The sequence below is a fragment of the Panicum virgatum genome, chromosome 5K (assembly GCF_016808335.1).
Source record: "Panicum virgatum strain AP13 chromosome 5K, P.virgatum_v5, whole genome shotgun sequence".
Classification (NCBI taxonomy): Eukaryota; Viridiplantae; Streptophyta; class Magnoliopsida; order Poales; family Poaceae; genus Panicum; species Panicum virgatum.
The window spans coordinates 56,417,703-56,443,667 of NC_053140.1; the positions used below are offsets into that span (position 1 = coordinate 56,417,703).

Below are 25,965 nucleotides of genomic sequence, written 5' to 3' on the forward strand. Positions count from 1 at the left end.
GTGCAATTCATTGTGTATGTAAAAATCCCAGCTCAGTGAGGTTTTATAACCGAGCAAAGCTGCTTGCCTTAATCGTGAGCGGATGACGTGACGGGACGGTAGCAGTGGCGGAGGGCTGTGGAGGCCAAACTGGGCCATGGCCCCCCTTGGCCTAGGAAAAACAATGAGGCCGTGATACTCCAAGTTGCTGCTGCAACGGCGGACATGATCTCGTTGGGCCGGCCGGCATGATCGAGATCGACCGACGTGTGAATAATTCAATTACGTATGGAGGGGTAGGGCCACCTGTAGTGGAGCTGCCACCAGTGGAAAAGCTTCTGGCGCACATCCCTCGGCAGCTTGCCTTTCTTCTTCTTCCTCGAGAGCTCCTTCCAGAGGCTGCTCAGGTAGCCGCTGTCCTTGTTCAGGAGGCGGTTCTTCAGCTCCATGTCTTCCGTGCTCGTCACTGTAGCACCCCCCCCCCCCCCCCCCCCCCCCCCCCGATTTGGCAATAGCTCCGGCCAATCTGCGTGCGGCCTGCATGCTCTGTGCCGCCTTCGCTCGACAGCGCCCCAGCCAGGTCATTGCGAGGGCAGGCAGCGGCGGGGGCCTCGTCGGCGCAGCCCATGCTCGCACCGTTCAGCTCCTGGTGCTCTACCCGCGGCAGCACCGAACACGGCTTGTTTCAGGAGGCAGTGCTTTGTTGCAAGCTTGAAGCTTGGATCTCCTGGCATTTTGTAATCGCTACCTGACGGATGCAATGCAAGAGGAGATATCAGGATTCAGGAAGCACACATTGTAAGAGGGCTAGTGAAGTATGAAGCTGCTCGAGTGCTTTGACCGTAGGTGCAGCACAATCCCGAATATTCAAGAGGTTCGAGTGCATGCTCATCTGTGTGTATCATGGATGTTCCTCTTACGCGCGTCATTGCTGTCGATCTTTTCGGTCGATTTGTCGGGCTCTTCTGATATGTGCATGTACGTATCTTTCCTGGGTGAACATCTCATCGCTATATACATATGCAAGTGAATGACATACAATCTACATGCTACGCTGTCGGTCGAAACAAATTCCTTAACCGACTCACTTTATTTTCAGTAAAATAAAAATAAACCGTCTCACTGTCGAGGGATCTGATTTCCTTATGCCCTGTTTAGTTCTTAAAAAAATTTCTACAGTACCCGTCACATCGAATATTCAGACACATACATAGAGCACTAAATATGGTTAAAAAATAACTAATTACATAGTCTAACTAATTAGCACGAGATGAAGCTTTTAAGCCTAATTAGTCCATGATTGGACATTATTTGTCAAGTAACAACAAAATGTGCTACAGTACCAAAACCAACAACTTTTTACCAACTAAACAGGGCCAGTCTTGGTAAAGTAGGCCAATAGGGCACAAACAAATTGGCACTTTACAATACAAAAATATGTGCTTATTTCGAGTTTTAAAGTACGTAATACAATCACATCAACTATAACCGTACTATCAGATATACAACTTGACCTGGAGGTCACAGTCACACTAGGACACTCCACAAGTGTGCAGTGAAAACTTGATAGAAGACAGCGTGATCACGATTCACAACTATATAAGATTAGATGCCGACAAGAAAACATGGGCAGAGACCATTTGTAAAGCAGGTCTTTAAGAGATCCAAAGCTTGTGCAACGCATGCAGTTGGCCCAGAGAGGAAGACTTAAGCGACAGACGGTACATCTCTTTCAGCTTAGCAGCTTCGTTGTTGCTAGTGCTGGACTGGGCGCCAGAAGCTACTCTGCCAGTGCTGCTAGGTAGCGATGCAGCCAGCATCCTCTTCAGCAGGCTCTGCAGTTGGCTCCAGAACTTTGGCTTTATGTCCAGATCCACATCGTTGGAGTAGTCTTCATTTGCCTCGACCACCTGCCGCCCTTCCAACAAGTGACCCAGTGCAGTTTCAAGCATCTGTAAGAAAGAGGCACAAATTATGGAATACATTCAAAAGGAACATTTACTTCTGGATTGCACATATAAGATCGGGAGAACAAAGGTGCAGATAAAAGGTGAACTCAAGGCAAGAGACCTTAGCTAATTTCTACCTAGTACCTACAGGTAATTACAAAGAACTATGATGAAGCTGTGTAATAGATTCTAGCTAGTGTGCGCTGGCCGTAGAGATTTGTATACCGCCATAAAACAGCTTTCCAGGGTTTGCCCTCCAAGAAATTGTTACTCCTTGGAAGAAACAAAATCCAGTTACTTAACAAAATTTCCTACCACTACAGCCATGATGCTATGATATCGAATATAAAGCATAGCAGGAATAATTCTTCTATGCATACAGCACTAATCTGCACAATAGGCATACCATGAACTAGCACACTGAACAAGGCCTTTGAATAGGTAATGCCCTTTTCAAAATGCCATACAGAAGAGTGACTGAACTTAATTCTAGAACACTGCCAAACTTAATTCTAGAACACTGAAAAGCTGGAGATAGGTAGGAAGGCCTGGGGGGAAACATACCGAAGTTGAGTGAAAGGAATTAGAGATATTAATGCAAAGGGCAGACAGTGCCATAAGGATATTAAGAAACATAGTAGGATGTGTCTTCGGACCATAGAATTCTAAAGCCTTCTGCCAGTTCTTCTCTGCTCGGGAACCATACCACTTGCTTTTCTGACGATATTTATCGTCATTTTTCTGTTTAACCTCCTTGTCAACTAAGTCCAGAGATCTTAAGCACAGATCCCTCTGATAACAAGCCAGCTGAAAATGACCAAAAGCAGCTTCCTGTTTGCGATGCTCACCAAGGGATTCATAAGTAGACAAAGCCTCCCGAAAAGCATCACTTGCTGAAATCTCTAGAACTGTTCTGTTAGACGAGTCATCAATGAGTCCGCCTTCATAACTGTCAGCTAAGAAGCTTTCCCTTGCCAAAAGCATACCAAGTCTCAGGTAGGTATGGGCATACTGTGTATAAACCTCATGGTACAGTACTTTATCAACCTCAGTATTTACATACTTCAGTTGCCTCTTAGCTGTTGAATAGTAGTTTATTGCTTGAAAATATTCTGACTTGGCTGACTTAAATGATTGCATATATGTGCCTTCAGGAAGATCAAACTTCTGAAATTCATCAATCCTGGACACACATTCCTCTGCTAATGCTCTCCTACCATGACCTAAGTTGCAGTTGATCAATATAACATTTGTGTGATCATAGACCTCCTGAAATGCTCTAATAGCATCTGCAAAAGCAATCTCAGCACTACTAAGATTTCTAGTCTCAAGTCTACAGCGGCCCAGTTCATTAAATGCCCAGCCTCTCTTCTTAAGAACAGTGGAAATTTCTGCTGAACGCACAGGATATGCGAACAATGCTCCCTTGGCTGCACCATAACAGTGAATAGCAGAAGACAAGTTGTACTCAACATCTCCTGGTTTGGGACCACCCAGGATCTTGAAGATGCCACCATCCCTCACAGTGGGAATACTTGTGTGAGATTTATCGGGAACACCATCCATATTTCTAGACTGATTTTCCCTAGCATGATTGTGGTGATCAACATCATCATCTGATACTGAATTGTTTCCATTACACGTATCTTTCACACTATCCTGCTGCTTTTCAGAACCTTGTGTAGCTTCCTGTGCCATAGGGTTCTCCTCGGTTACTTTATATTGTGATTGAGGGTTCCTGCCAAGTGATTTTTTATTTTTCTTTCGACCATAGATTGTGGAGGCCTCAGGACTACTGCTACTTGCACTGCTTCCACTACTTGCCCTGTCACTTTGGCAGCTACAGTTTATCAAAGAGCATGTGCCACAGTTCTGCTTATCCTTTCCCAATTTTCTCTTAAGACGTTTGACTTCCAATGCTACTTCGTTCGACATTCTAACTTCACCACGAGACTTTTGTTCTGGTACTACCTTTGCTTGCTGAGCACTCAATCTGTGATATTCTGCATAGACATCACCAACAAGCATCCATGCCTTTGCCCAAAATAAATAATTGGGTGGCAACCGTTGGGAAGAAATTTCATAGCTGAAGCATTCGGTGTCCTTACAATAGCCTGCCTCATCCAGTACAAGTTTGGTTTTTAGATCAACATCTTCCTGGCCCAATGAACAGGACATGGATGAGATGAACTCATCACCATCAAGATGTCCAGGCATAGACCCATAAACCAAACATGCTAATTCAACAACTTTAAGGGTGCGCTGAAGCTGCCCATCATTCTTGTATGCCTCTCCAAGTGCCAAATAAGATTCCCCAAGCAAGAGAACAAGTTTCCACAACTTATGATCCATTTTCGATTTTGGCAGCCACTCCCTAATATCACAGACTTCAATACAATCAACATCACCACATCGGCATAAAGAGAAGTCGACTGACCTCTCCCAAATGGTATCTGCGCTGTCGTCGCAACCATCCTGATTGTTCTGCAGTTGACGATTCCATCTAAGGGATTTGATAGCTTGAGATATGTGGTGTATGGCAGCCAATTTAGAGGAGATCGCATCAGCAATTGTTTTTGATATTCCCGTCCGGCACATTACCAAGCTATCCATAGAAATGTCTACTTTTGCAACGGAAGATGAAGAACCATCATCAACATGGCTTGGTTCTACTAAACTATCTGTTGTACCAGAAGACACCAATGGTGAACATTCCAACATATCGTCTAACGCTGCTGGCTCGTTCTTGCTAATCTCTGGCAATACATTTTGTTTTGATGGTAAATTCTCGAGTCTCAACTCTGGAGAATCATCATCCAGATCAGTAAGGGTGACTTCAGATTCAATCATAAATGATTCAGATGTCAATTCCAATTCCAACTCCTCATAGCATTTCAGGATGAGCCTGGCAAACTGTTCATGAGCACATGCCCGGACAACCTAGAAGATAGAAAAGAAAATAAATATCACAACTCTACTGTTACACTAATACAGTAAAAAGATTACAAAATGACATGATAAATAGAATACCAGGTGATCCTGCTCACTGAGAAAGTCCAAACATTTCCTGAAGAACTGTGCACATCTTGCTTTATTACTAGGCACCTGAAAAACATATACAAAGAATTGCCCAAACATTTTGCATTATTAATAGTCAACAACAAAGTAAGATAGCAAAGGATGAAAGATAATACTCCAGTACCTTAGATAAGGACATCCTGTGAGCAACACGATAAAGGAGTGTACCCAAAGACAACAATGACTCCTTTCTCCCCTTGTTTATAAAGGATGACATAGGACCACATGGAGATCTATGATCACCAGCTGTATGTTTTTCAGGCAAGATAGACAGATCATATAACTGTATGACATCTTCTTCAGCGCCTTTGTACAGCTGAAAAACCAAAGATTCAGTATAATGAATGAGAACAAGCAAGATCGTCATTGCTACAAACACGAGATATTTAGGCAATTCAATCAAGGGGATTTAGTATAACATCTTCACAGTAGTTGCGCGTGGTGGTGGTGGTGGTAGTGGTGGGTGGGTGTTTTGGGGGGGGGGGGGGGGTTGACATACCCAATATGCACCAGGGTCTTGCTTACAGTTAGCCTGAAGGAACCTTAGGACAGCGAGGCCATTTTGCCGGACAACTTGTGGATGAAATGCAGGTGTGCCATCATCTGAGACACCCTTAAGTAGAAATATATCATCATTCTTTAAAAGCTCATAACCTTGAACAACACCATTCTGATGATAACATATGGCCAATTCTGGAACACTTGCCATCACATTGTCGAGCCAAGCTTCAAGCCAGTTCAGTGGAGTAACCTATAAAAATACAATTTGTTAATAGGAATGGAAAAAATGTGTAGTCATATCCATCAGCAGCGAAAGAATACCTGTCTAGAAACATCCCATAGGTGCAAGCTGACTGCAACATATTTCTCATTACTAAATATGAGCAAGTCACTACCCAAAAGCATATGGAAATTGTGGAATTCCCAAAAGCAAACCTTCCGGAATCCATTGTTTCCCACTCTCTTGCTCTTCTCAGATTCTTGCATCTCACAGCTGGTTTTTTCTCCAACACGAGTGGTTTTTTTTATAGGATCAGATCCTTTTGTTTTTTGCTTATTTTTCCTTGCTCCTAAGTACAGGCTTTCATGAGTACCATGTGGACCTTTTCTACTTTTACTATCATTCTGATCCAGATATGGTGACGTGCTAAAACTAGATGATGGTGGCGAATCAAAAGAACCCTCCCTACAGCCAAAGGGTCCACGTAAGACTGCTGAGGCTGTTTGCTTCTCCTGTGAAGGTTGATGACTTGGGGGGCAATCACAAGCTTCTGCTCGCACGGAGTGCATCGCGAAATTCAGAAAAATCGATGGATCAGATCCTTTAGGCTGGTTGTTTTGTCTTCTAAATATCTTTTCACCTTCATCAACATCAGGCCTACAACAATTATTCAGCATGATGATTATTTAGCATTGCATTTGTACTATGTTCCGCATGATGGTTACAGTGCAATCAACTACTTACCCTGTGTTCAGAATGAGTGTATCTCCTATACGGTTCACAGCAATGGATACCTGTGCCTTGGAGTATGGTATTTTGAAAATCTGCTTCAGAATATCAGCAGGGGCAATCACATCTATCTCATCACCATATTCCGCTAAACCTGACACAGCTAGTGCTTCACACTTCTTTGATAAGTTCTGGTTGACAAGTCCACTGTCATACCGTAATCCTGACCAGTATTAACAGAGTTATAAAGATAATAATAAGAAATGAATCGTCACACATGTGTATATAATGCATCAGTACTGGACGGCTCGGACAGGATGTTGACCACATGCCAGTATTCTTTTTTTTTCTCTCTTTCCATTAATCAGATTATAATTATCAAGCGTCAAGTGGGATCACCTTCAGTATTCTTTGCATCATTTGGAAAAACCTTCTCCGGGATGTTTGGAATCATAGGGAGAGTGTTGAGATCAGTCTCCAATGGCAGCATTTGATATCTTGGAGCTCCAGTCCTGCATGTTTTGTTACAGCACGGCCATAATTAAACAGTAATTCTCCTGAATGGGCCTGGCATTCTGAAGTTGAATTGGACATGAACAGGATCGTAAGAACTGAGTGCTACTTTATATCTTTATCTTTCAATATAATTGTAAGCACATGCTTGCTATTTATCACAGCACAAAAGATAAAACTAAAAGGAGGGAATTAGTATCCAGTGTCCATCAACATTCTAGGATCCACCAGAACATATATGTGTTCTGTTTATTTTTGCGTTATAACCACTGAATTCTGGTAGGCATTGACGAGAAAATCAACATAGTCATACATGAGATCACGCCATTTTCATCGAAGCGCACGACAAGTTTAAGCAAACTAGCAAAAGGATAAAACTTCAATTATGGCGAAGAACAAGCTGTTTTACAAGCAAGACAACAAAGAATTAATATTCCAATCTTGCAAGAGTGCATGGGTGGTTGATGGGTGAACCAGAGAAATAGAAGAAAATAGAAGACATGTTTTGCTTGATTGATTGTGACACTCCAATCAACCACGACCCTACTCTTTTACAGGGCGACAGCCCTCTTGCTTTTCAAAGCCGAACGTATCCAAGTCCAATCAATCACTCTATCGATACACGAAAAAGTGGGCACTGGCTCCATCTTCTCGCACATGGGTTCGCCAGCAGCAACGGCAGCAACTCGCAGCCATATGCAAAGGAAGCAGCAGCATGCATACATTTGGGCTGCGGTCAATACCTGCAGCAGTTGATGGCCCTTTATTGACCTGAGCACATACACCTCGGGGAGCTGTATATTGGACCTTGAACTAACAAGAAGAAGCAGCTTGCATGGTGCTGTTGATCAAACCCAAACAGACACACATGAGCTACTGTCAATGAGGTCCAATCAGTTAGTTAAGTACAAGTGCATGGTGATGGTCAGGCTGTTATATTGTGATCCAAATTCATTGCACAAGAAAAGGCCGACTTCCGACGGAGCGAAGCGGAGGCCCGTCCATATACCCTTTAGGGTTTGCTCCTCATTCAGTTGATTCCTCTTGTAAGCCGCCGCTAGGCGTTGTAAACACACACCCGATATAGTGAAGATTTGCTGGCTGGTGCCCGTGGTTTTTCCCTTCCGCATTGGGAGGGTTTTCCACATTAAATCCTCGTGTCTCCTGTGGTTTGATCTTCTTGTTCTTTGCCGTTTGTTCGCCGTCGTTTCTAACACAGGCCTTGTTTTTTTTCAATAACCACCAAAGTAAATCAACCAGATTAATTGATTTCAGACTATAACCAATCATAACATCTAGGTATTCCTTTCTTGACCGAATAGCATGGTAATCTCACAGAACAACTTCTACTACTCATATATGGCAACATGGTCAAGCACAGCCGGATCTGTTGTTACCACATTCTATAACTTGGCTACCTTATACATTTCATCGCAAGAAACTAACAGGCTAATTAAATAATCAGCCAAATTAAGCTAATCATCTACTCAATTTTTGTATTGTTCAACCCAGCAATTGTGTCTAGGCTATAAAATACCATTTGTTACTATCAGAAGTAGGTTGCATCCATCCATCAGACCAATCCTAGCTAACACAGCAGGTGATTTCTATTCATTTCACCAAAACAATTCTATCACCATTTCCTATCATGAAAATTTACAAACTGAATAAGTAATTGGTAACTTATCCTCAGCTCTAAACTGATGCCTATCTCAGAGGGTTCTCCCTACCAAATCATAATAAACACAAATAATTCTAATTGCACAGCATGGAGAGAGGAAGGCGCTTACTCCCACCGCGTTCTATCTCAAATTCTCAGTTTCAATCCTTACGAAACCCCTAAATTACATCGAGACGCTTTAAACCCTAAGCATCAGTTGCTCGCGATTTGAAACAGGCCATTGGAGTCGAACAGGAGCCACATCCAGCACTAGCTAAATGCCTTAACCAGGCGCATGACATAAGCATGCGCGCGGAGGCGAGAGTAGGGAGAGAGGGGCTTACGGGGACGGTGAGGGCAGGAGGGCTGGGAGGGAGGCGGAGGAGTCGGTAGGGACCGGGAGGGAGCCCACGCGGAGGTAGCGCGCCGGCGGCGGCGCGGCAACCTCCAGCCGACCCACGCACTGCAGCTCCCCCGGCGCGTCCATCCCTGACCGCCGTCTTCCGCGGCGCTCTAGCACTTCGATCGCCGGAGCTTTCGAGTTGTTTGCTTTGGTAGTCTGCTTGTGCTTGGCGATTTGATGGGTTCGAGAAGCCTCTCGGAGGCAGCGGATTCTCCTCCTCCAGTAGGGATTGAGTATATTAGTGTATACAGATCACATATGTTCCCTTTTTTTTAAAAAAAAAAGATATAGGAGGAGTATAATGTTTGTATGCAGGTCCTTCAAAAGATATTCATCGTAACAAACTTAAAAATCTCTAAAAAATATATATATAAATACCACTATTTTACCTGAACAACTGGGTTAGGGCGTTAGGCCAATTTAAAATATAGGAAATTCATCTTGTTATCCTATCTCGGCAATTCAAAGCTAAAGATGTCCCTTAGTTAAAAAAAAATCTAAGCATGTCATCCTGCATCCACCAATGTAAATATCTGATTTTTCAAGTTTATTTACTGGCTTTGGCAAAACCATTTTAAAAAATCACAAAAACAATTCCCTAAGAAAGAATCACAAAAATACCATGAAGCAAATAACATTGCCTGGTCTAAAAAAGGTAGTAAGAGCCTGAGTTTGTGGGCCAGGATATGGTCATATGGAACTAAAAAAAATGTAGCAATCTTAGAATTAAGATATCAAACTGAACAACAGTTTAAGAAATCACTACCAAACTGAGCTTAGGAAATTGATTATGGTATTCTGATGCTACAAAACTCACAGCAAACCATGTACACCTAAAAGATTAAACGGCACTGCATCAGAAATATGTGACATCAGAAATCAACTCTTGCTCCCCGCCCCCCCCCCCCACCCACCCCACCCACCAACATCAAAAAAATATGTATACAAATTACTCTGATATCTATTCGATGATGGAAAATTACCACCGCAATATTAATATCATGTTTCATACAATATTCACTGCAAAAAAAGGACAATAATCGCAACACCAGTACTTGTCTCTTGCAACATGGGTCGAAGCATCTGATTTTTTCTGCACGTCGCACGTCCTAATCCTAGCATTACTGAAGATTAAAACATTGTTTTACTATATTTGATGTAGGATGCCAATCATAAATAATTTAGATCATTAGGTCAACACAACAAATTAATAAAATGAACTAGATTGACTCAATTCTACATAACTAATTTAAGGAGAGAAATAAACTAGAATGATATGCTACTGTAATTAATCAACTGATCCAGAAAATACAATTGGGAACCCACCTGCAAGCAAACGTTATACTTTATGCGACACCAATCAAACTGAGAACTCACTAAAGCTCTACAAAGCGAGATCGGATGCTGGATTACAGAAACTTCAACAAGATATGCTGCTTAATGGCCGTTGAATGAGCTTCTCAGTTAGTTTCATGATAATTGGGTATGATCATGCACTCGTGTGCGAGCATCCACGTCCTCACTGTGCCAAACATTTCACCCTCAAGAGGGATTACTCGGTCGAAGACCTAATGAATCTAAGCAACACAGAAGAAAACACGACGAGATCTTTGATACTCTTTTTTCCTTCAAAACTTGCATTCCTTGTACAAGAGCTAACAAACACAACAAATTCTTTTTTACAATAAAATTTCCCTTTCACCCCACCATATATAATACAAAGTTGGCCTGGGCATGAGCCCGTGGCCAGCATCTCTACCTCTCTTGGTGCCTTAAAACTGGCACCGCGCCGGCGTTTCAAGCTGACACCTTGCTGCAGACAATTTAGCTCAACAGATTTCTTGTATCCTTCAAGCAATCTGGATTTTCAAGAGCACATATTGCAGAATGTTTTTGTGGTTTTAGCATCGATTGATTTAGATTCATCATTGTACTCTTAGGTTGTCAACTCTATCGATCACATCAAGGGCTTTTGTCCGGTCGATCTCAAAGTCGATCACAGGAAGCAGCCTCCTGATTGATAGCAACTCTTTCCTGTTGCCACTGCTTGGTGAATGGCTGTTACTTTTGCTTAACCTGCTTTGCTTGTTATGCCCTGCCCTAGTGTCAAACTCCTGGCTTTTGCTTATACCAGGGATGAATTTTCTGTACTTGACATCCCTTAGCATATCTTGATCTTCTTGCGTCAGGATAGGTGATGAATTGCTGCTGGTTTTGTTTGGTGACAATGAGATTGAGGCCCCCCTTTGCGTAGGAGACCGGACAGGAGACTTGATCGGAGACCTCTCACCATTAGCAGTTTTGGACTGACTGATAAGATTATGAAGCCACAAAACAAGCTCAAGGATATATGCTTCAGTCTTGTCCTTGTCAGCATGGTACAGTGTCTCAATTCGGGTCAGGTCCATCTGCCCCGTTGGCTTGCAGCTCACATCTGACCTGCATAGGACAAAAAGATCAATTACTTCCATGTTCTAGCCATTTGCTTTTCCAGTTAAAATTGAACAAAGTCAGGTATCAACCCTGTATTTGCCCACTCTCCAACCCATCCGAAACCATGGTGAGCCCTGGTATGAACAGAACATCATAAATTCAGTAAAAGAAAGGGATAAGCAGAAGCCTGTAGCTGATTTTGCATGGTATGAAGGTAGTTTAGATTACTTGGTGGTGTTAGATGCAATAGGGACGAGCCACCGCAGGGTCTTCTCCATTTCAGCCTTGATTTGAGAAACAGTAAGCTACACAAATCAAGTAAAAGCTTACATTAACTTTACAGTTACATGTAATAAGCATAGTATGGTGCTGACTCTAAAGCCTACTATATTTTCCAAGTCATGCAAACATCTCACATACCTCTTCCTTAACTCCAAACGAGTGTAGCTTAGAACGGAGAGATGACTTTATTGTAGGTGGCAAACTTTGATATAACGCATCCCTTGTGTTTGGAGGAATAGAACTTGATCGAGAAACCTGCCAAATGATCAGCCCTCGTTAGACTACCAGGAAAAAAAAAGTGGTTTTCTAGCACAACAAATTCATTGAAAGTTGAGTTTCTTAGCACAACAACATTCAATCTGTATGTGACCATAAAACAAGTACCCCCTGAACTGTAACACTACCCAATCCTCCATCCCCATAGAAGAGCTGCATTTTCTCAATGGAATATTGGGCAGTAATAGGTATGTGATATTGACAAAATTGCATCCGCAATGCACGATAAAAGTTTTTCGGACACAGAAAATGACCTATTAAATTTTCTCTTCATGCCACAGAAAAAATAATAAAACAGTGGGGTTTGTGAACTTACAAGAGTATCTATCTGACTGATGATATTGGCATAATGCAGCGCAAGGCCTGCTGGACCCAATCTATTACGTCGTTTGGTAGGTTCCTGCGATTCCTCATTGTCTGCGTAGTGTTAGAATGACAAGCTTCAGTCAATGCTAAATGCAATAGTGGTGAAGAAAACCATCATAGCATTCAGTGTCGAATCATAATATGTTTAAAATTTAAATCATGAACATGATTATGTTTTCATTATATGCAAATTACATATTAAAAAGATAAGTTTGATCATAGATCACAGATGCATGAACAATTGTGAAATTATTTTCCCAAGAACTTGCTGTGACATAATGGCAGAAAATACATCAGATCCACAGACTCTATAAAGTATGGCATACAAATGACTTAACTAAGGCACGAAACACATCCCTGTACTATTTAAGAAATAAGTGTTAAACAAGAAGAATCTTTTATATACTTGGTAACCAAGAAAATCAATGGGCACAGTTTATCAAAGAGCGAGTGAGACAATGCCTGTTAAATGCTAGTGGGTTAGCTTTATTTGTGTAACAGAACAGCCCCAAGACCAGATGGACCGGACCGAATCCTGGTTCTGTAGCGACGGTTACTGTAGCGCCGAAAAATACTGTAGCGCAGGATCCATAATCCCATGCTGGGAATCGGTAGCGAGCCAGACCAGCTTAAAAGCCTTAACTCCGGTTCGAACCTTTTGCGCGAAGCGAGGACGAAAGCGCAAGAGAGAATTGGCAGGTGTGGTCCACTCAACGTATAGAGTGGATCTTAGCCGTTCTCATGACAATGCTCTTGGGCTTTCGCCTTCACTTTGGCGAAAAGGATATAAGCCGGTGTACTCGTTTAGACTAGCAATGTCATACTACCCTGTACCCCACCTAATGCCCGATACCAAACTCGCTCCCTCCCCCTCATGCCACGATGGCAACCTATAAAATAGTGGCAGGGGCCTGGTGTGACAGCTGCTGAACTGTGGTTTGGTTTGGGCCCTCCTACCCCTGGGGGGGGGGGTAATTTAACTATTTGCCATCCTTACGGATTGCACCTGTTCGTTTGCCATCCTTAAAATAGAACCTTTTTTTTCCACCGTCCTCTACCCGAAGCTAATCTTTTACCAATTTCGCTGACGTGGCGCGCTAGATTGAGCCAGGTCAGCTTGCCAACATGTAAGGCGCACGCAAAATGACCCCCGTGCCCCTGCTTTAACTTATTATCCAGTGCTCTCTCTCCTTCTATTTCTATGACTAGTGGGATCCACACTTCTTCCACCTCATCTTCTTCCTCCAGGCAAGGAGCACGAACAGCACCATGCCAACAAGCTTTAGAACTCTCTCTCCGCTCTTTCTCTCCCATTGATTTAAGCTGCAGCTCCTCCACTCTATCTCCTCTCCCAAATCAGCACGAAGCTGCATCCCCTCGCTCGCGGCCGCACGCTGCTCGCGCACCATCGCTAGCTGGAACAAGAGTTGGGAGCCATGGGGAGGGGGCGGGTGGAGCTGAAGCGCACGGGCAAGAAGCTGCACGCCGCTCCCCTCGCGGCCGCACTCTGCTCTCTTGCGGCCGGGCGCGTCGAGCCGCGGCTCCGCTCGCCGCTCTGCGCCGCGTCTCGCCCGTGTCGCACGCTCCGCTCCGCCACAGCTCGTCGTGCATGGCCGGCTCCGAGCTTACGCGTCATCCGTCCTGCTCGCCATAGTGGCCCTCTTCAAGATGTCCGCGGAAGGCCTCGGCGAGCTACGCCTGGTCGACAGCCACGGCGGGGCGGCAGGGCCCAAGTTGCAGCGGCACTGGATACTGAGTTAAAGCAGGGGCACAAGGTCATTTCGCGTGCGCCTTACATGCTGGCAAGCTGACCTGGCTCGATCTGGCGCGCTACGTTAGCGAAATTGGCAAAAGATTAGCTTCAGGTAGAGAACGGTGGCAAACAATTAGGTTCCATTTTAAGGATGGCAAACGAGCAGGTGCAATATGTAAGGATGGCAAATAGTTAAATTACCCCCTACTTGGGGGTAGTTGGAGTCCGTCGTCAGCCCAGGTACAGTATGGCCCTATAGGGTCTGCACTGCCAGTGTTCGGGGGGTTTCTCAACCCTTTGAAGGCTGAGGTTCCTTCCAAACAATACCAAGGGGTGGCCTTTCCCCTGCTGATCGAGTTTTTGATATCCAGAAAACTGTGCAGCCTGAAAACCATTAAAAGCCCAGCCCACCCATAGGGCGGATATGCATGTCTAATAATGCCTTCAGCTTTCCTCCAAAAGAAGTAACCCGGAAGTGCTATGGCTTAGGCTGACAAAACATATAATCTAGATGTTTGGGTGGTTTAAACAAGTGGGGTGTTACATTGATTTTAAAAAACAGTTTATAAGTAAACCTACAGTCCTAGCACTTGTATTATAGGGACTGGAGTGGAGAAGGTGAAACTGAAGTACGACTTGTGACACAGTAGTAGGGACACTAGAGTGGAGAAGGTGAAACTGAAGTATCTCTTTTCAGCGATAAAACAATCAAGATAATAAACTAGCCGAAAGCTCAATATGTGCAGAAGTTTTGTAGGATATAATCACAAGTTTATTACCTGAACGCCCAAAGGCACTATGGATCTCCAAATGTAAGAAGTGCACAATGTCCACAAGCTTTCCCATGACCTAGGAGGAACAATTATGTTTTGAATTAGTAGAACAGGATTGCGTGCTTTCCTAGAGCTAATAACTTGCTGATATTATGGCAAACATCGACTATGGATGCATAATAATAAATGAAAAGAGATAGATGCTAAAGATTCTGACAAAAATAAAAAACATCTAGCCTTCAATTCTGTGGGCCCTTTTTTCGAAACAGTGGACTGTAATATGGAAGGTTCTACAAGACTCAACAGGCAAGTAACCAGACACGGGACACTGCATTACTGTACCGTACACAGGTGCTACTGTTTTTTTGAGAACTGTACAGTGGGGGAGGCCCTGTCACTGGGCCGGAGCAGGTCCATGGGCAGGTATAGGCCGATGACATTATGGTTTTGTTTGTTGAACAAGATGCAAAAATTATGGCAAAAACTATAGTGATTGCTTATAACTAATTACTCACAATTCTTGGGTAGAGGGAGAGAATAAAAACTTCTACAAACAAGTGGCTTCTGTGGATACTCTTAGCAACCTTTTCTAAGATTTTAGGCGGGTTCAACTTATGTTTTAGAATGGAGTATCTATTAGTAATGTCATCAACTATATATTGACTAAAATCTTAAGACTGCATTGTTAAACATAGCTACTCAATCATGGAAGCATAATGACCAATTAAAATAAAGCTACATACCAACCTCTTCCAGATTTTTGGACCATAGAGATTTTTTCCTCAAACTTTTAACATGCTTTTGTTGGCTTTTCACTTCCTGCTTTAGTATGTGCAGGTTATCACCTGCAAATTAACAGTACCACATTCAGCATCATATCGAATGACACAAATAAAAAACAGTGCACAAAATTCTACTCACGGAACAGTTAACAAGTTGAACCATTAAAATCTAGTCTGACACGCAATACCAAAAGAAGAGGAGAAAAGAGGCTTGATGCTCCAGCTAAAGATCCATTAAAATTGAATGAAATAAAACAAATTACATCACTAGCATAGAAAATGCTTAAATGGTTAAAATGCAGCCCAGACAGTAGCAGTAGTTGTACACTCGTGCTTTAGCATAGGAGGAACTTAATTGTACAGGCAGTAATATTAATATGGAAAAATCACTAGCCTAGGGGTTGTTCTTATTCATAACTCATGTCCATGTTAACAAGAAGCAGATACAAATCCAGCTGTGCTACTGACTCACTGTACTTTAAATCTGCATCATATCGTTAGACCTTAAGCACAATCTTCTACTATTGGAATTTCATTCAGGTCAACCTAAGCGGAACAGAATTTGACTATATTCCTTCCTCAAAAGAAAGTTAAAACAAGTGCTGGACGCAAGAAAAAAAATTTGGCTGCTTTGGATTTGTCAGATGCAGTTGATATAGTCAGATCAATCATCTTCCCTCGGATATACTGGTCAAAATACACTAGCTGGTGCTCACCTAACGGCAATTATACAGACAGTTGACAGTGATAGATGACAACATAGGAGACCAGGACCTTGTTTATGTATGCATAGAACTGTCAAAGTCACAGTGAACTTTTATAACATCAAGCATTTCTTTTACAAAATTGGTCACTTAGAAGACATCCAGAGTATTATCTTCAATCTAAAGTTTTATTTTTCCAAATGGCCTTAAGTCTGTATTTTTTAAGCTAAAGTTTTTAAAAATAAAATATCATAAGTAACACCAACCAAAAGATACATAAAGTTGTTCGTTCAACCAAACCAGAGGACAACACATTCAATCCCTACAGATGATTCCATTATATGATATTATCATGCAAATTGGACTGACCTCTTTGCACAACACTTGAACCATCCTCTTCTTGATGTTTACGCTGATAATCTTGTTCAAATCTATCCAAGGCATGCATTTCGTGGTATAATTCCTAAAAGATGGGGGGAAATAATAAAGGTTACATTAAACAATTCTCATTACAGGGCATTGTTTCCAAGGCATAGAAATATTTACTTACAGCTGTAAACTGAACACAAGTCACCAATTGCTGCATTACTGATTCTGCCTCTTCTTTCAAATGATGTTGAGGAGTCCGTTCTGATGCCAGCCTGAAAGATTTTGATGCATAAAGGCACTGAGTTAATTATCAATACCCCAAGATTGTTGCTTCTATGATATCAAAGGCAGGCGCCAAACAATGAACTTTACTTATCAAAATAACGGTCCAAGTTGTGCCACTGAGGATCCTTGCAACGATTTCCAAAGCGAACAACTTCTGTAGAAAACACTTTCAACTCTTCCCTGTTGGCCCAAACAAAACTTAAGTAACTACAGGTAGAAAACAAGTTGAAGTACAAGTTTGCTACATAGCCTGGTTGAAGTTACTTAAATAAAATAAAGGAATAAGGCCATATTTGGCCCCTCATCTCTTCCATTTGCCCAATTCTAACCCTCAGCTATTGTGCCATCTAAACTTTGCACCTCAACCATTAATCACATTTAACCTTGACCCCTCAGCACATTTGAAGCTGATTTTGTGTGACATGGTGGTGGTTTTCCATATCCATCTTGGCACATATGCCACTTCATCTGTTGACGTGGACTTGAGTTAAAAGCCATACCCCAGTACCCCACCTTGGTCTGGGTCCGCTTGTCACCTTATCCTTCCTTTCCTCATTCTTCACTCCAAAGCAGGGGGGGGAGGCTAGTGGCTGACAGCCTGACACTGGCATGTCCCCGATGGAAGGAACCGTCACCAAGGAAGGATTATCCACTCGGCGCTCGCAATCTCGCTCAAAGAGTTGGGGATTAAAATCAGACGAGCAGGGGTGTTGAGGGGCTAAACATGGACTTAATCCTAAAATAAACAAATCCTGTGGACAACTATTGAAGTTTATGAAAGCAGCAGAGATTGAACACTAACCTTTTGTCAGCAGCAGCAATCTTGAGTAATTCATCCATATCTTTGGATATAAGATTCTGAACACCTTCTGAGTGAAGCACAGTTTCTTTTAAATGCTTTATGCTGTCTTTTGAAAGGGCACGCATCAGATTGCAACCTTTGACAATGGTATTGGCAACCTCAAATGCTAAAATAGATATTTTGTTGCCCTTTGTTGTAGTGCCTGATCCAAAACCACTTATATTCAAATTTGTCATGCTACTTCCAAGTGTATCTAGCACGTCCACTGCTTTCCCAAGGCTAACAGTACTAGCTCTACCAAGAATTGAGCTTACTTCTGACACCTGTTTCAACATGGTAAGAAAACATGAATCATGATACAGGACATAAGTCATGTATCGTTTTGAACATTCGAGGAACAAAAATCATGAATAAACTGTGAAGGACAAATATTTCTATTTAGGAATGATAAAAGTTCAAAAAGATTAAATGTCCCCTAAAATGCACTTGGCAAAATGGTGAGCTATAAAACTATAGTAGTGTGGCGATAAGTAGCAAAACCTAGAAGGCACTTGTAAGCATGAAGATCAATACAGCATAACTGTATTGGGCTTGAAAGATAAGCACTCGGTCACTCAAAAGTATGCAGAAATTCCCACCCTAAGTCCTAAGAAAATACAAAGTGGGGAAAGTTTGAGGCCTAGATTGAGTTGATGAAGTAGACTAGCAGGGAAATGGGATCAGCAGAAAACAGCAAATGTTTTTGTTGCCAAGCACTTAATGAAAACTTGTTAAATTTTGTATGCTAACAGATCATCCACTAGTTCAAGATATCCTGATTCCTGAAAGGCTGATGCTACATGGAAAAAAAATGTAAAATTCCCTATGTGCATAGTGCATTAATCCAGTGACATGAACACAAAGTAAGAAGTACTGAAAACTTGCCTTAGCCGTAGCTTTTGCCACACCTATCCCCGACCTCTGCGATGGCAACCGCGCCAGATGTGGCACCCCATCCCATGGTGCTGTGGAGGAATCTGCAGACACTCCAGGGACTGAAGTTTGCGACACTGATACAGACTGTGGCGGCGGCGGCGGCTGCTGTCGCTGATGTTGCTCTTCTTGCATCTTCTTGGCAGCAGCCTCCCCCACCACAGCCTTCTTCTCCTCCTTCACCACCAGACGGTCATGGTGGTCGACCACCTGGCCGGGGCCGAGCGTGGTGTCGCTGGGCGACTTGTCCACCGCCGAACCCTTGGAGCAAAGACCCCCCATTTCCTTCGCCCCTCTTCAACCAAACCCTAATCCCCCAGTGCCAACCGGCAGCTCTCAGCTCCCAGGCACCCAAACACTCCTGATCCCCACACGGCCTTCTCCCATCCCCATCAAACCGATCCGCATGAACACGAACCAGCTCGGAACGAAGGTCCCAACCGCAGTAGGTTCCTGCCGACTCCAACCGGCGAGCCGCGCACCTGTAGACGCCACAGAAACAGCGCCGAGTCAGAAAGAAAGGCGCGAAATTTCCGCGCAGAAGCAGATATTTTACTCCTGGAAACGCATTTTTTACCGGAAATTGGCGCGAGAGGGCACACTTGCGGCGGATGGATCGGCGAGGCGAGACGGAATCGGGCGCGAAGGCCCTCTGCTTTCCTCACGGAGAATTGGCGGATTTGGGGGAGGATAGAGGCGACGCAATGGGCAGGGTGGGTGAACTTTGCAGCTTCTTGCCTCCTTGGAGGAGCAGAACGGGGCCGCGGGGGGGAGTAGCCGAACGTCCACTCCACCAGCGGAGCTGCGGCGAGGGAGGGTCCAGTCCACTGCAGGCGCAGGCTCCTCGGTGGCCAACTGCCACTGCTACTGCCACACGCAGGAGGCACACGCCCAGCAGCAGCGGCCGCTCATAACGCGGCGTCGCCGTCCGTGTGTACGCAGTTATTAAGAAAGAGGTTAGCAACTGTAGAATTCATGCCATCTTTGTGTTCGCTTCATCTTCGCTGCATCCAACCAATAGTATTTCTCTCTCACACAAAACCAGCACCAGCCAGCCATCAATATTTTTCTCTTATAAAAAATCAGCACCAGCCAGCCGAATGGAGGCAATATTTATGGTGCGCGCTTTCATCTGATATATTGAGTGCATCTAGGAGCAGCATGCTTCGGGTGCAAATGGATTCCGCAAACATTTCCTTTTTCATGGAGTTGATCAGTTGAAGCAGATGGTTTTCTCTTTTCTGTTGTTGATCTTCTGCTCTGTGAAACTTTGACCGAAGACAGTTGGTACTTATACCTTAAAACAGTCAAAAGCTAGCTCGCCGTGTTGATTGACGTCTACTGTATGTTATTTTAACACTGATTTGCTGTGATATATTCCCGAGACCATGTGCAGCAATGACTTGGATTCTCCAATCGATTGCTTTGACGAGCACTAAACCTATGTCTTAAAATATAGCTGCTGCCTGTTGGGATGGTACATAAGAAATATGCAAAGCATCAGTGCTAGTAATTGTAGGACTTAGCTTGTCTGTATTTTTACGAACCATCATCAGCTTCGAAATGAATATTTATAGTATCCAGTGTAGAAATACGTAATGTATAGGAGTAGGACTCTAGTATCCTAACTGGACTCCTATGTTTCGTACCGTACCTGATACGGTTTGTACTCATACCTGTCACTATATAATGAAGTACCCGGCGCCCCTTGAGGGTTAAGCCGTTCCATTGTATCTTACATGGTAACAGAGCCTCTTCTCCACAAGAGCATCTAGTTGCAAATCGTGAGTTTTTTTTTCTCTCGTCGCCGATCTAGATGGCGTCGACGAGCACGGGGGCTTCGTTTTTCTTCTCAATCCCGGTGTCAGAGAAGCTCTCCCGGGACAATTACCTGGTGTGGCGAGCCCAGGTCTTGCCGGCTATCCGTGGCGCACGGCTGGTCGGAATTCCTGATGGATCTATCTTGCAACCTTCATCAACCATCAAGACCCAGAAAGCTGACCAAACCATCGAAGAGGTGGACAACCCGGCGTATAATCGCTGGATCGAACAGGATCAGCATCTTCTTTCCTATCTTCTCTCTTCAATGACCAAAGAAATATTGGTTCAAGTTTCCTCCTGTGAGCATGCTGCTGAAGTATGGAGCGTTGTTACAGATATGTTTGCTTCTCAATCGAAATCTAGAATTTTGCAGATCCGCTCCCAGCTATCTAGAGAGAAGAAAGGAGATTCTTCTGCAGCTGCCTATTACTCCAAGATGAAGAGTCTTGCTGATGAACTTGCTGCTGTTGGAAGAAAGCTTGATGATGATGAAATCATCGAATATATTCTCAATGGTCTCAATGCGGATTATAATCCGTTTGTCTCTTCAATGGTTTCTAAGGAAAACCTCACGCTTAGTGATATGTATGCCCAATTTCTTGCATATGAAGCTCGCCTACGTCAACAAGCCTCTGATGAATTCAGATCATACTCTTCTGCTAATGCTCTCTCACGTGGACGTGGTCGCGGATATTCCCGAGGACGTGGCCGAGGTACTGCCGGTCGAGGTCGTGGTGCCATGTCTGGTGGACGTTCTAATGAGCGATCTGTTCCTCAGGACTATGATACTAATGATGATGATAGCCCTGTCTGTCAGCTTTGTGAGCGCACTGGGCACACGGTACATGATTGCTGGTACCATTTCAACAAAAAATTTGTCCCACCTCGAGATGGTGGCACACGGCCCTTCAAGACTAGACAGCAGAAGTTAGCCTCCTCTGCTGTCCCCTCCTATGGTGTTGATACTAACTGGTATTTTGATTCTGGATCTACTGATCATATTACAAATGACTTAGATCGCATCACGTCGCGAGAGTGCTATGGAGGCGATGAACAGATCCATGCTGCAAATGGCAAAGGTATGAGCATATGTCATGTTGGTACATCTAGTTTTCATACTCCTCATCGTGATTTTTCTTTCAACAAGGTGCTTCACGTTCCAGATTCTACAAAAAAATCTTATTTCTGTTCATCAATTCACTACTGATAATGATGTTTACCTTGAATTCCACCCCTCTTTTTTCTATGTTAAGGACCTGGACACGAAGAAAACTCTTCTTCACGGTAGATCTCGTGATGGCCTCTACCCTCTACTGCACAAGCTCCAAGCTCACCATGTCGTGAAGCCTTCTACTTCTCGGTGGCATCATCGTTTAGGCCACCCATCTCCTGCTATTGTTAGTCGAGTCCTTAGGGAATATAAACTCTCTTTTGTTAAAGATCCCAGTACATCTATTTGTGATGCTTGTCAAAAGGCAAAGAGTCATCAATTGCCTTATCCCCAGTCGGATAGTGTTTCTTCTTTTCCCTTGCAACTTGTGTTTTCAGATGTTTGGGGACCAGCCCCCTCGTCTGTTGGTCATTATCAATATTATGTCAGTTTTATTGATGATTTTAGTAAATACACATGGATCTATCTTCTTAAAAATCGATCTGATGTTTTTCAAGTCTTTCTTAATTTTCAACAGCTTGTTGAGCGTTCTCTCAACACAAAAATTATCACTATGCAAACCGACTGGGGTGGTGAATATCAAAAGCTTAACTCGTTTTTCCAAAAGATTGGCATCACGCACCATGTTTCATGTCCTCATGCTCATCAACAAAATGGCTCTGCTGAGCGCAAGCATCGTCATATTGTAGAAGTTGGTCTCTCCCTTTTAGCCCAAGCTTCTATGCCCCTCAAATTCTGGGATGAGGCTTTTCTCACTGCGACATACCTTATTAACCGTATTCCTAGCCGAGTCCTCAATTTTTCCACTCCTTTGACTTGTTTATTTGATGAGACCCCCTCTTATTCCTCTCTTCGTGTCTTTGGCTGTGCATGTTGGCCTAATCTCCGACCATACAATAAACATAAACTTGAGTTTCGTTCCAAGCAATGTGCCTTTCTTGGCTATAGTGATATGCATAAAGGGTACAAGTGCTTGGATATTGCTACTGGTCGGGTGTATATTTCTCGCGATGTCGTGTTTGATGAAACTATTTTCCCTTTTTCCACTCTTAATCCTAATGCGGGCAATCGTCTTCGTGATGAGCTTCTTCTTTTTCCTAAGAATTTTCATGATGAGGATATGAATTCTGGTGCCTCTAACATGTCTGATGCTTCACCCGAGTCTTGTGAGCTGCCTTCTGTTGATACAGGTGTGAACAATGGTGCAAATCCGGCTGGTATGCCCTCTATGGTGTTCTTTCCATTACCGGCAAGTTCTGGCGAGTCTTCTTGCAGTTTGGAGCTTCCATCCGAGTCAGGCACGGCTTCTGGTGTTAATACAAGCTCAGAACCTAGCGTTACTCCTCTGCATGATATGGCGCTGGCATCCTCTCCTACGGATCCAGGTTCCTCCAGCCCGGAGCTGCCACCTGCCCCGACATCCTCAAATTTATCGCTGTCGGATTCTATTCCCCAAGGATCTCCTGTGGCTGCTCCCTCTGCCAGTTCTCCTCTGCCCGGATCTGCTGCACAGACTCTGCCGGTTGATGTTGTACGGCGGCGTTTACCCCCTCCGCCTCCAGGGCCTCCGCGTCCTGTGAATGGTCCTATCCGATCGTTGCTTGGCCGTCCCAGGACACGTCTTCAGAATGATATTCGCATGCCTAAGCGATTTACTGACGGGACAATTCGTTATGGGCTCTCGAGTATGCTTCACGAGCCATCTTCATTGCAGGATGCTCTTTCTTCTGAGCATTGGAAAGCCGCAATGCATTCTGAATATGATGCATTACTTCGTAATCAAACGTGGCATTTGGTTCCTCCGCAGCCCTCTCAGAATGTGATTGACTGTAAGTGGGTTTATAAAGTCAAACAAAAGTCAGATGGTACTGTGGACCGCTATAAAACTCGTCTTGTTGCTAAAGGTTTCAAGCAAAGGTATGGTCTGGACTATGAAGATACTTTTAGTCCGGTTGTCAAGGCTGCTACGATTCGTCTTGTTTTGTCTCTTGCTGTTTCAAAACAATGGAGTATTCGTCAACTAGATGTTCAGAACACGTTTTACATGGTGTTCTGGAGGAGGATGTTTATATGAAGCAACCCCCTGGGTTTGTAGATCCAACGCTTCCTCATTATGTGTGCAAGCTTGATAAATCTCTTTATGGCCTTAAACAAGCACCGCGGGCGTGGTTCGCGCGGTTAAGTGCTAAACTTCATGATCTTGGTTTTCATGGCTCGAAAGCTGACACGTCCCTGTTTTATTTCCGGCAAGGGGGTGTCACTATTTACTTCTTGGTATATGTTGATGATATCATTGTTGTCAGCTCCAGTACTTTGGCTATGGACAAGCTTTTGGTTCAGCTTCGTGATGCCTTTGCTCTTAAAGATCTTGGTCCACTTCATTATTTTTTAGGCATTGAAGTCACAGGTTGTTCTTCTGGTGGTCTGTTGCTTCGTCAAAATAAATATGCCAAAGAACTCATTCACAAGGCCGGACTTAAACATTGCAAGCCTGCCTCTACACCAATGGCTACAACAGAAAAATTGACTCGTCATGTTGGTGATCCCCTTGATTCAGTTGCTGCTACTAGATATCGTAGCATTGTTGGTGGTCTTCAGTACTTGACACTTACACGTCCGGACATTGCTTTTGCTGTTAATAAAGTGTGTCAATACTTACACTGTCCAACTACTACTCACATGACTGCTGTTAAGAGGATCCTTCGGTATATTAGTGGGTCTCTTGATTTTGGGCTTAAGTTTGTTCGGTCCACTTCATTATTGGTTACTGCTTTTTCTGATGCTGATTGGGCGGGCTGTTCCGATGATCGCAAATCCACAGGAGGGTTTGCTGTTTTTCTTGGAGAAAATCTTATTTCATGGCATGCTAAGAAACAAGCAACTGTTTCTCGTTCTAGCACTGAGGCTGAATATAAAGCTCTGGCTAATGCTACTGCAGAGGTCATTTGGGTTCAGTCTCTCCTTGATGAACTTGGAGTGTATCAATCCAAAGTTCCCATCTTGTGGTGTGATAATATTGGTGCCACATATTTGTCGGCTAATCCGGTCTTTCATGCAAGAACCAAGCATATTGAGGTGGATTATCATTTTGTTCGAGAAAGAGTTGCTCAAAAGAAGCTGGATATTCGTATTATCTCCTCTCAAGATCAAGTTGCTGATGGCTTTACTAAGCCTCAGACAGAGCGCCGGTTACATGAGTTTTGTAACAATCTCAATGTTACTAGTGGCTAAGTTAGCTAGTACGTTGAGATTGAGGGGGGATGTAGAAATACGTAATGTATAGGAGTAGGACTCTAGTATCCTAACTGGACTCCTATGTTTCGTACCGTACCTGATACGGTCTTGTACTCATACCTGTCACTATATAATGAAGTACCCGGCGCCCCTTGAGGGTTAAGCCGTTCCATTGTATCTTACATCCAGAACAATCGAACGGCTACTTTTGTAAACGTTGTGTGTTTGCAGACGGTGGTGCTGCTGTTTGATGTAATGAGTAGACTGTAGCTTCTTGAAGGTCAAGGCCGGGACATTTTTTTCCCATCATCTAAAAAAAGCTACTTGCACGGGTTTGTTGAAGATTAACTCAGTGCAATGAACCAAAGCATTTTTTCTCAATTATCAAGAGAAGCAGGTATGGACACTTGCATGGGAGTAGTAGGTTGGAGAATTGGGGCAAGCAAAAACCCGAGCCAGGATAGACTTGCAGCAGAACAAGAGAAACAAGACTCCAGTTAGCTAGCATATGTGTCATATGTGGATCATGTGACCAGACAGAGAGTAGGATGCTAAACTATGGCTTAGCAGAAACCAGGCAAGATTTTAATGCAAGCTATCGATCTACGTTTCCTAGTCAACTTGAACAACAACTTTTCTGCTGTCGTTTTCGTGTACCAGGTCAACTTTCACGCCACTTCCTTTTAATTTGTTGTCCTTGTAGGGGAAAAAAATAAAAGTAGCTGAAAGTAACCCATTTGTTTCTATCTGGTTATCCGTCTGTCCCAAATTGTAGCTGTCTTCTCTGCCAAACTGCCAGTAACCTCACAAACTCTCAGTTCGGTGAAAAACGTAGAGTTCACTGCATCTGTTCGGATGCGACACAACTTTTATGTCCAAACGAAACGAGGTTGGGTAGTGACGACTGTCG

At 43.5% G+C, this 25,965-nt stretch overlaps 2 protein-coding genes and 1 non-coding gene across 4 annotated transcripts; 1 reads left to right on the top strand and 2 right to left on the bottom strand.

Annotated features, from left to right (window-relative positions):
* Window positions 1-1,361: 1,361 nt before the first annotated feature.
* Window positions 1,362-9,242, bottom strand: LOC120708823. Of its 2 annotated transcripts, none has more exons than XM_039994242.1 (9): window positions 8,974-9,242; window positions 6,856-6,968; window positions 6,472-6,679; window positions 5,829-6,384; window positions 5,506-5,757; window positions 5,131-5,322; window positions 4,959-5,033; window positions 2,493-4,868; window positions 1,362-1,931 (listed from the first exon to the last, which is right to left on the bottom strand). In XM_039994242.1, exons 1-9 carry the CDS (start codon window positions 9,114-9,116, stop codon window positions 1,635-1,637), a joined length of 4,212 nt encoding a protein of 1,403 aa, XP_039850176.1. In that variant the 5' UTR covers window positions 9,117-9,242; the 3' UTR covers window positions 1,362-1,634. The 2 variants fall into 2 exon arrangements, with proteins under 2 accessions (XP_039850176.1, XP_039850177.1); XM_039994243.1 differs by lacking the exon at window positions 8,974-9,242 and adding an exon at window positions 7,713-8,898.
* Window positions 9,243-10,636: 1,394 nt separating this feature from the next.
* On the bottom strand, window positions 10,637-19,746 carry LOC120708824 (protein PSK SIMULATOR 1-like). Its single transcript, XM_039994244.1, has 13 exons — window positions 19,407-19,746; window positions 18,782-19,311; window positions 17,858-18,180; window positions 17,143-17,235; window positions 16,952-17,042; window positions 16,771-16,864; window positions 15,663-15,760; window positions 14,922-14,991; window positions 12,340-12,440; window positions 11,886-12,002; window positions 11,694-11,770; window positions 11,555-11,599; window positions 10,637-11,471 (listed from the first exon to the last, which is right to left on the bottom strand). The coding sequence occupies exons 2-13, from the start codon at window positions 19,109-19,111 to the stop codon at window positions 10,958-10,960; spliced, it is 1,953 nt and encodes a 650-aa protein (XP_039850178.1). The 5' UTR covers window positions 19,112-19,311; window positions 19,407-19,746; the 3' UTR covers window positions 10,637-10,957.
* A 1,379-nt stretch (window positions 19,747-21,125) lies between these two features.
* LOC120710878 lies at window positions 21,126-21,262 on the top strand. The gene has a single exon (XR_005690048.1). It is a non-coding gene; the product is annotated as a small nucleolar RNA Z247 (small nucleolar RNA).
* The last annotated feature ends 4,703 nt before the right edge of the window (window positions 21,263-25,965 follow it).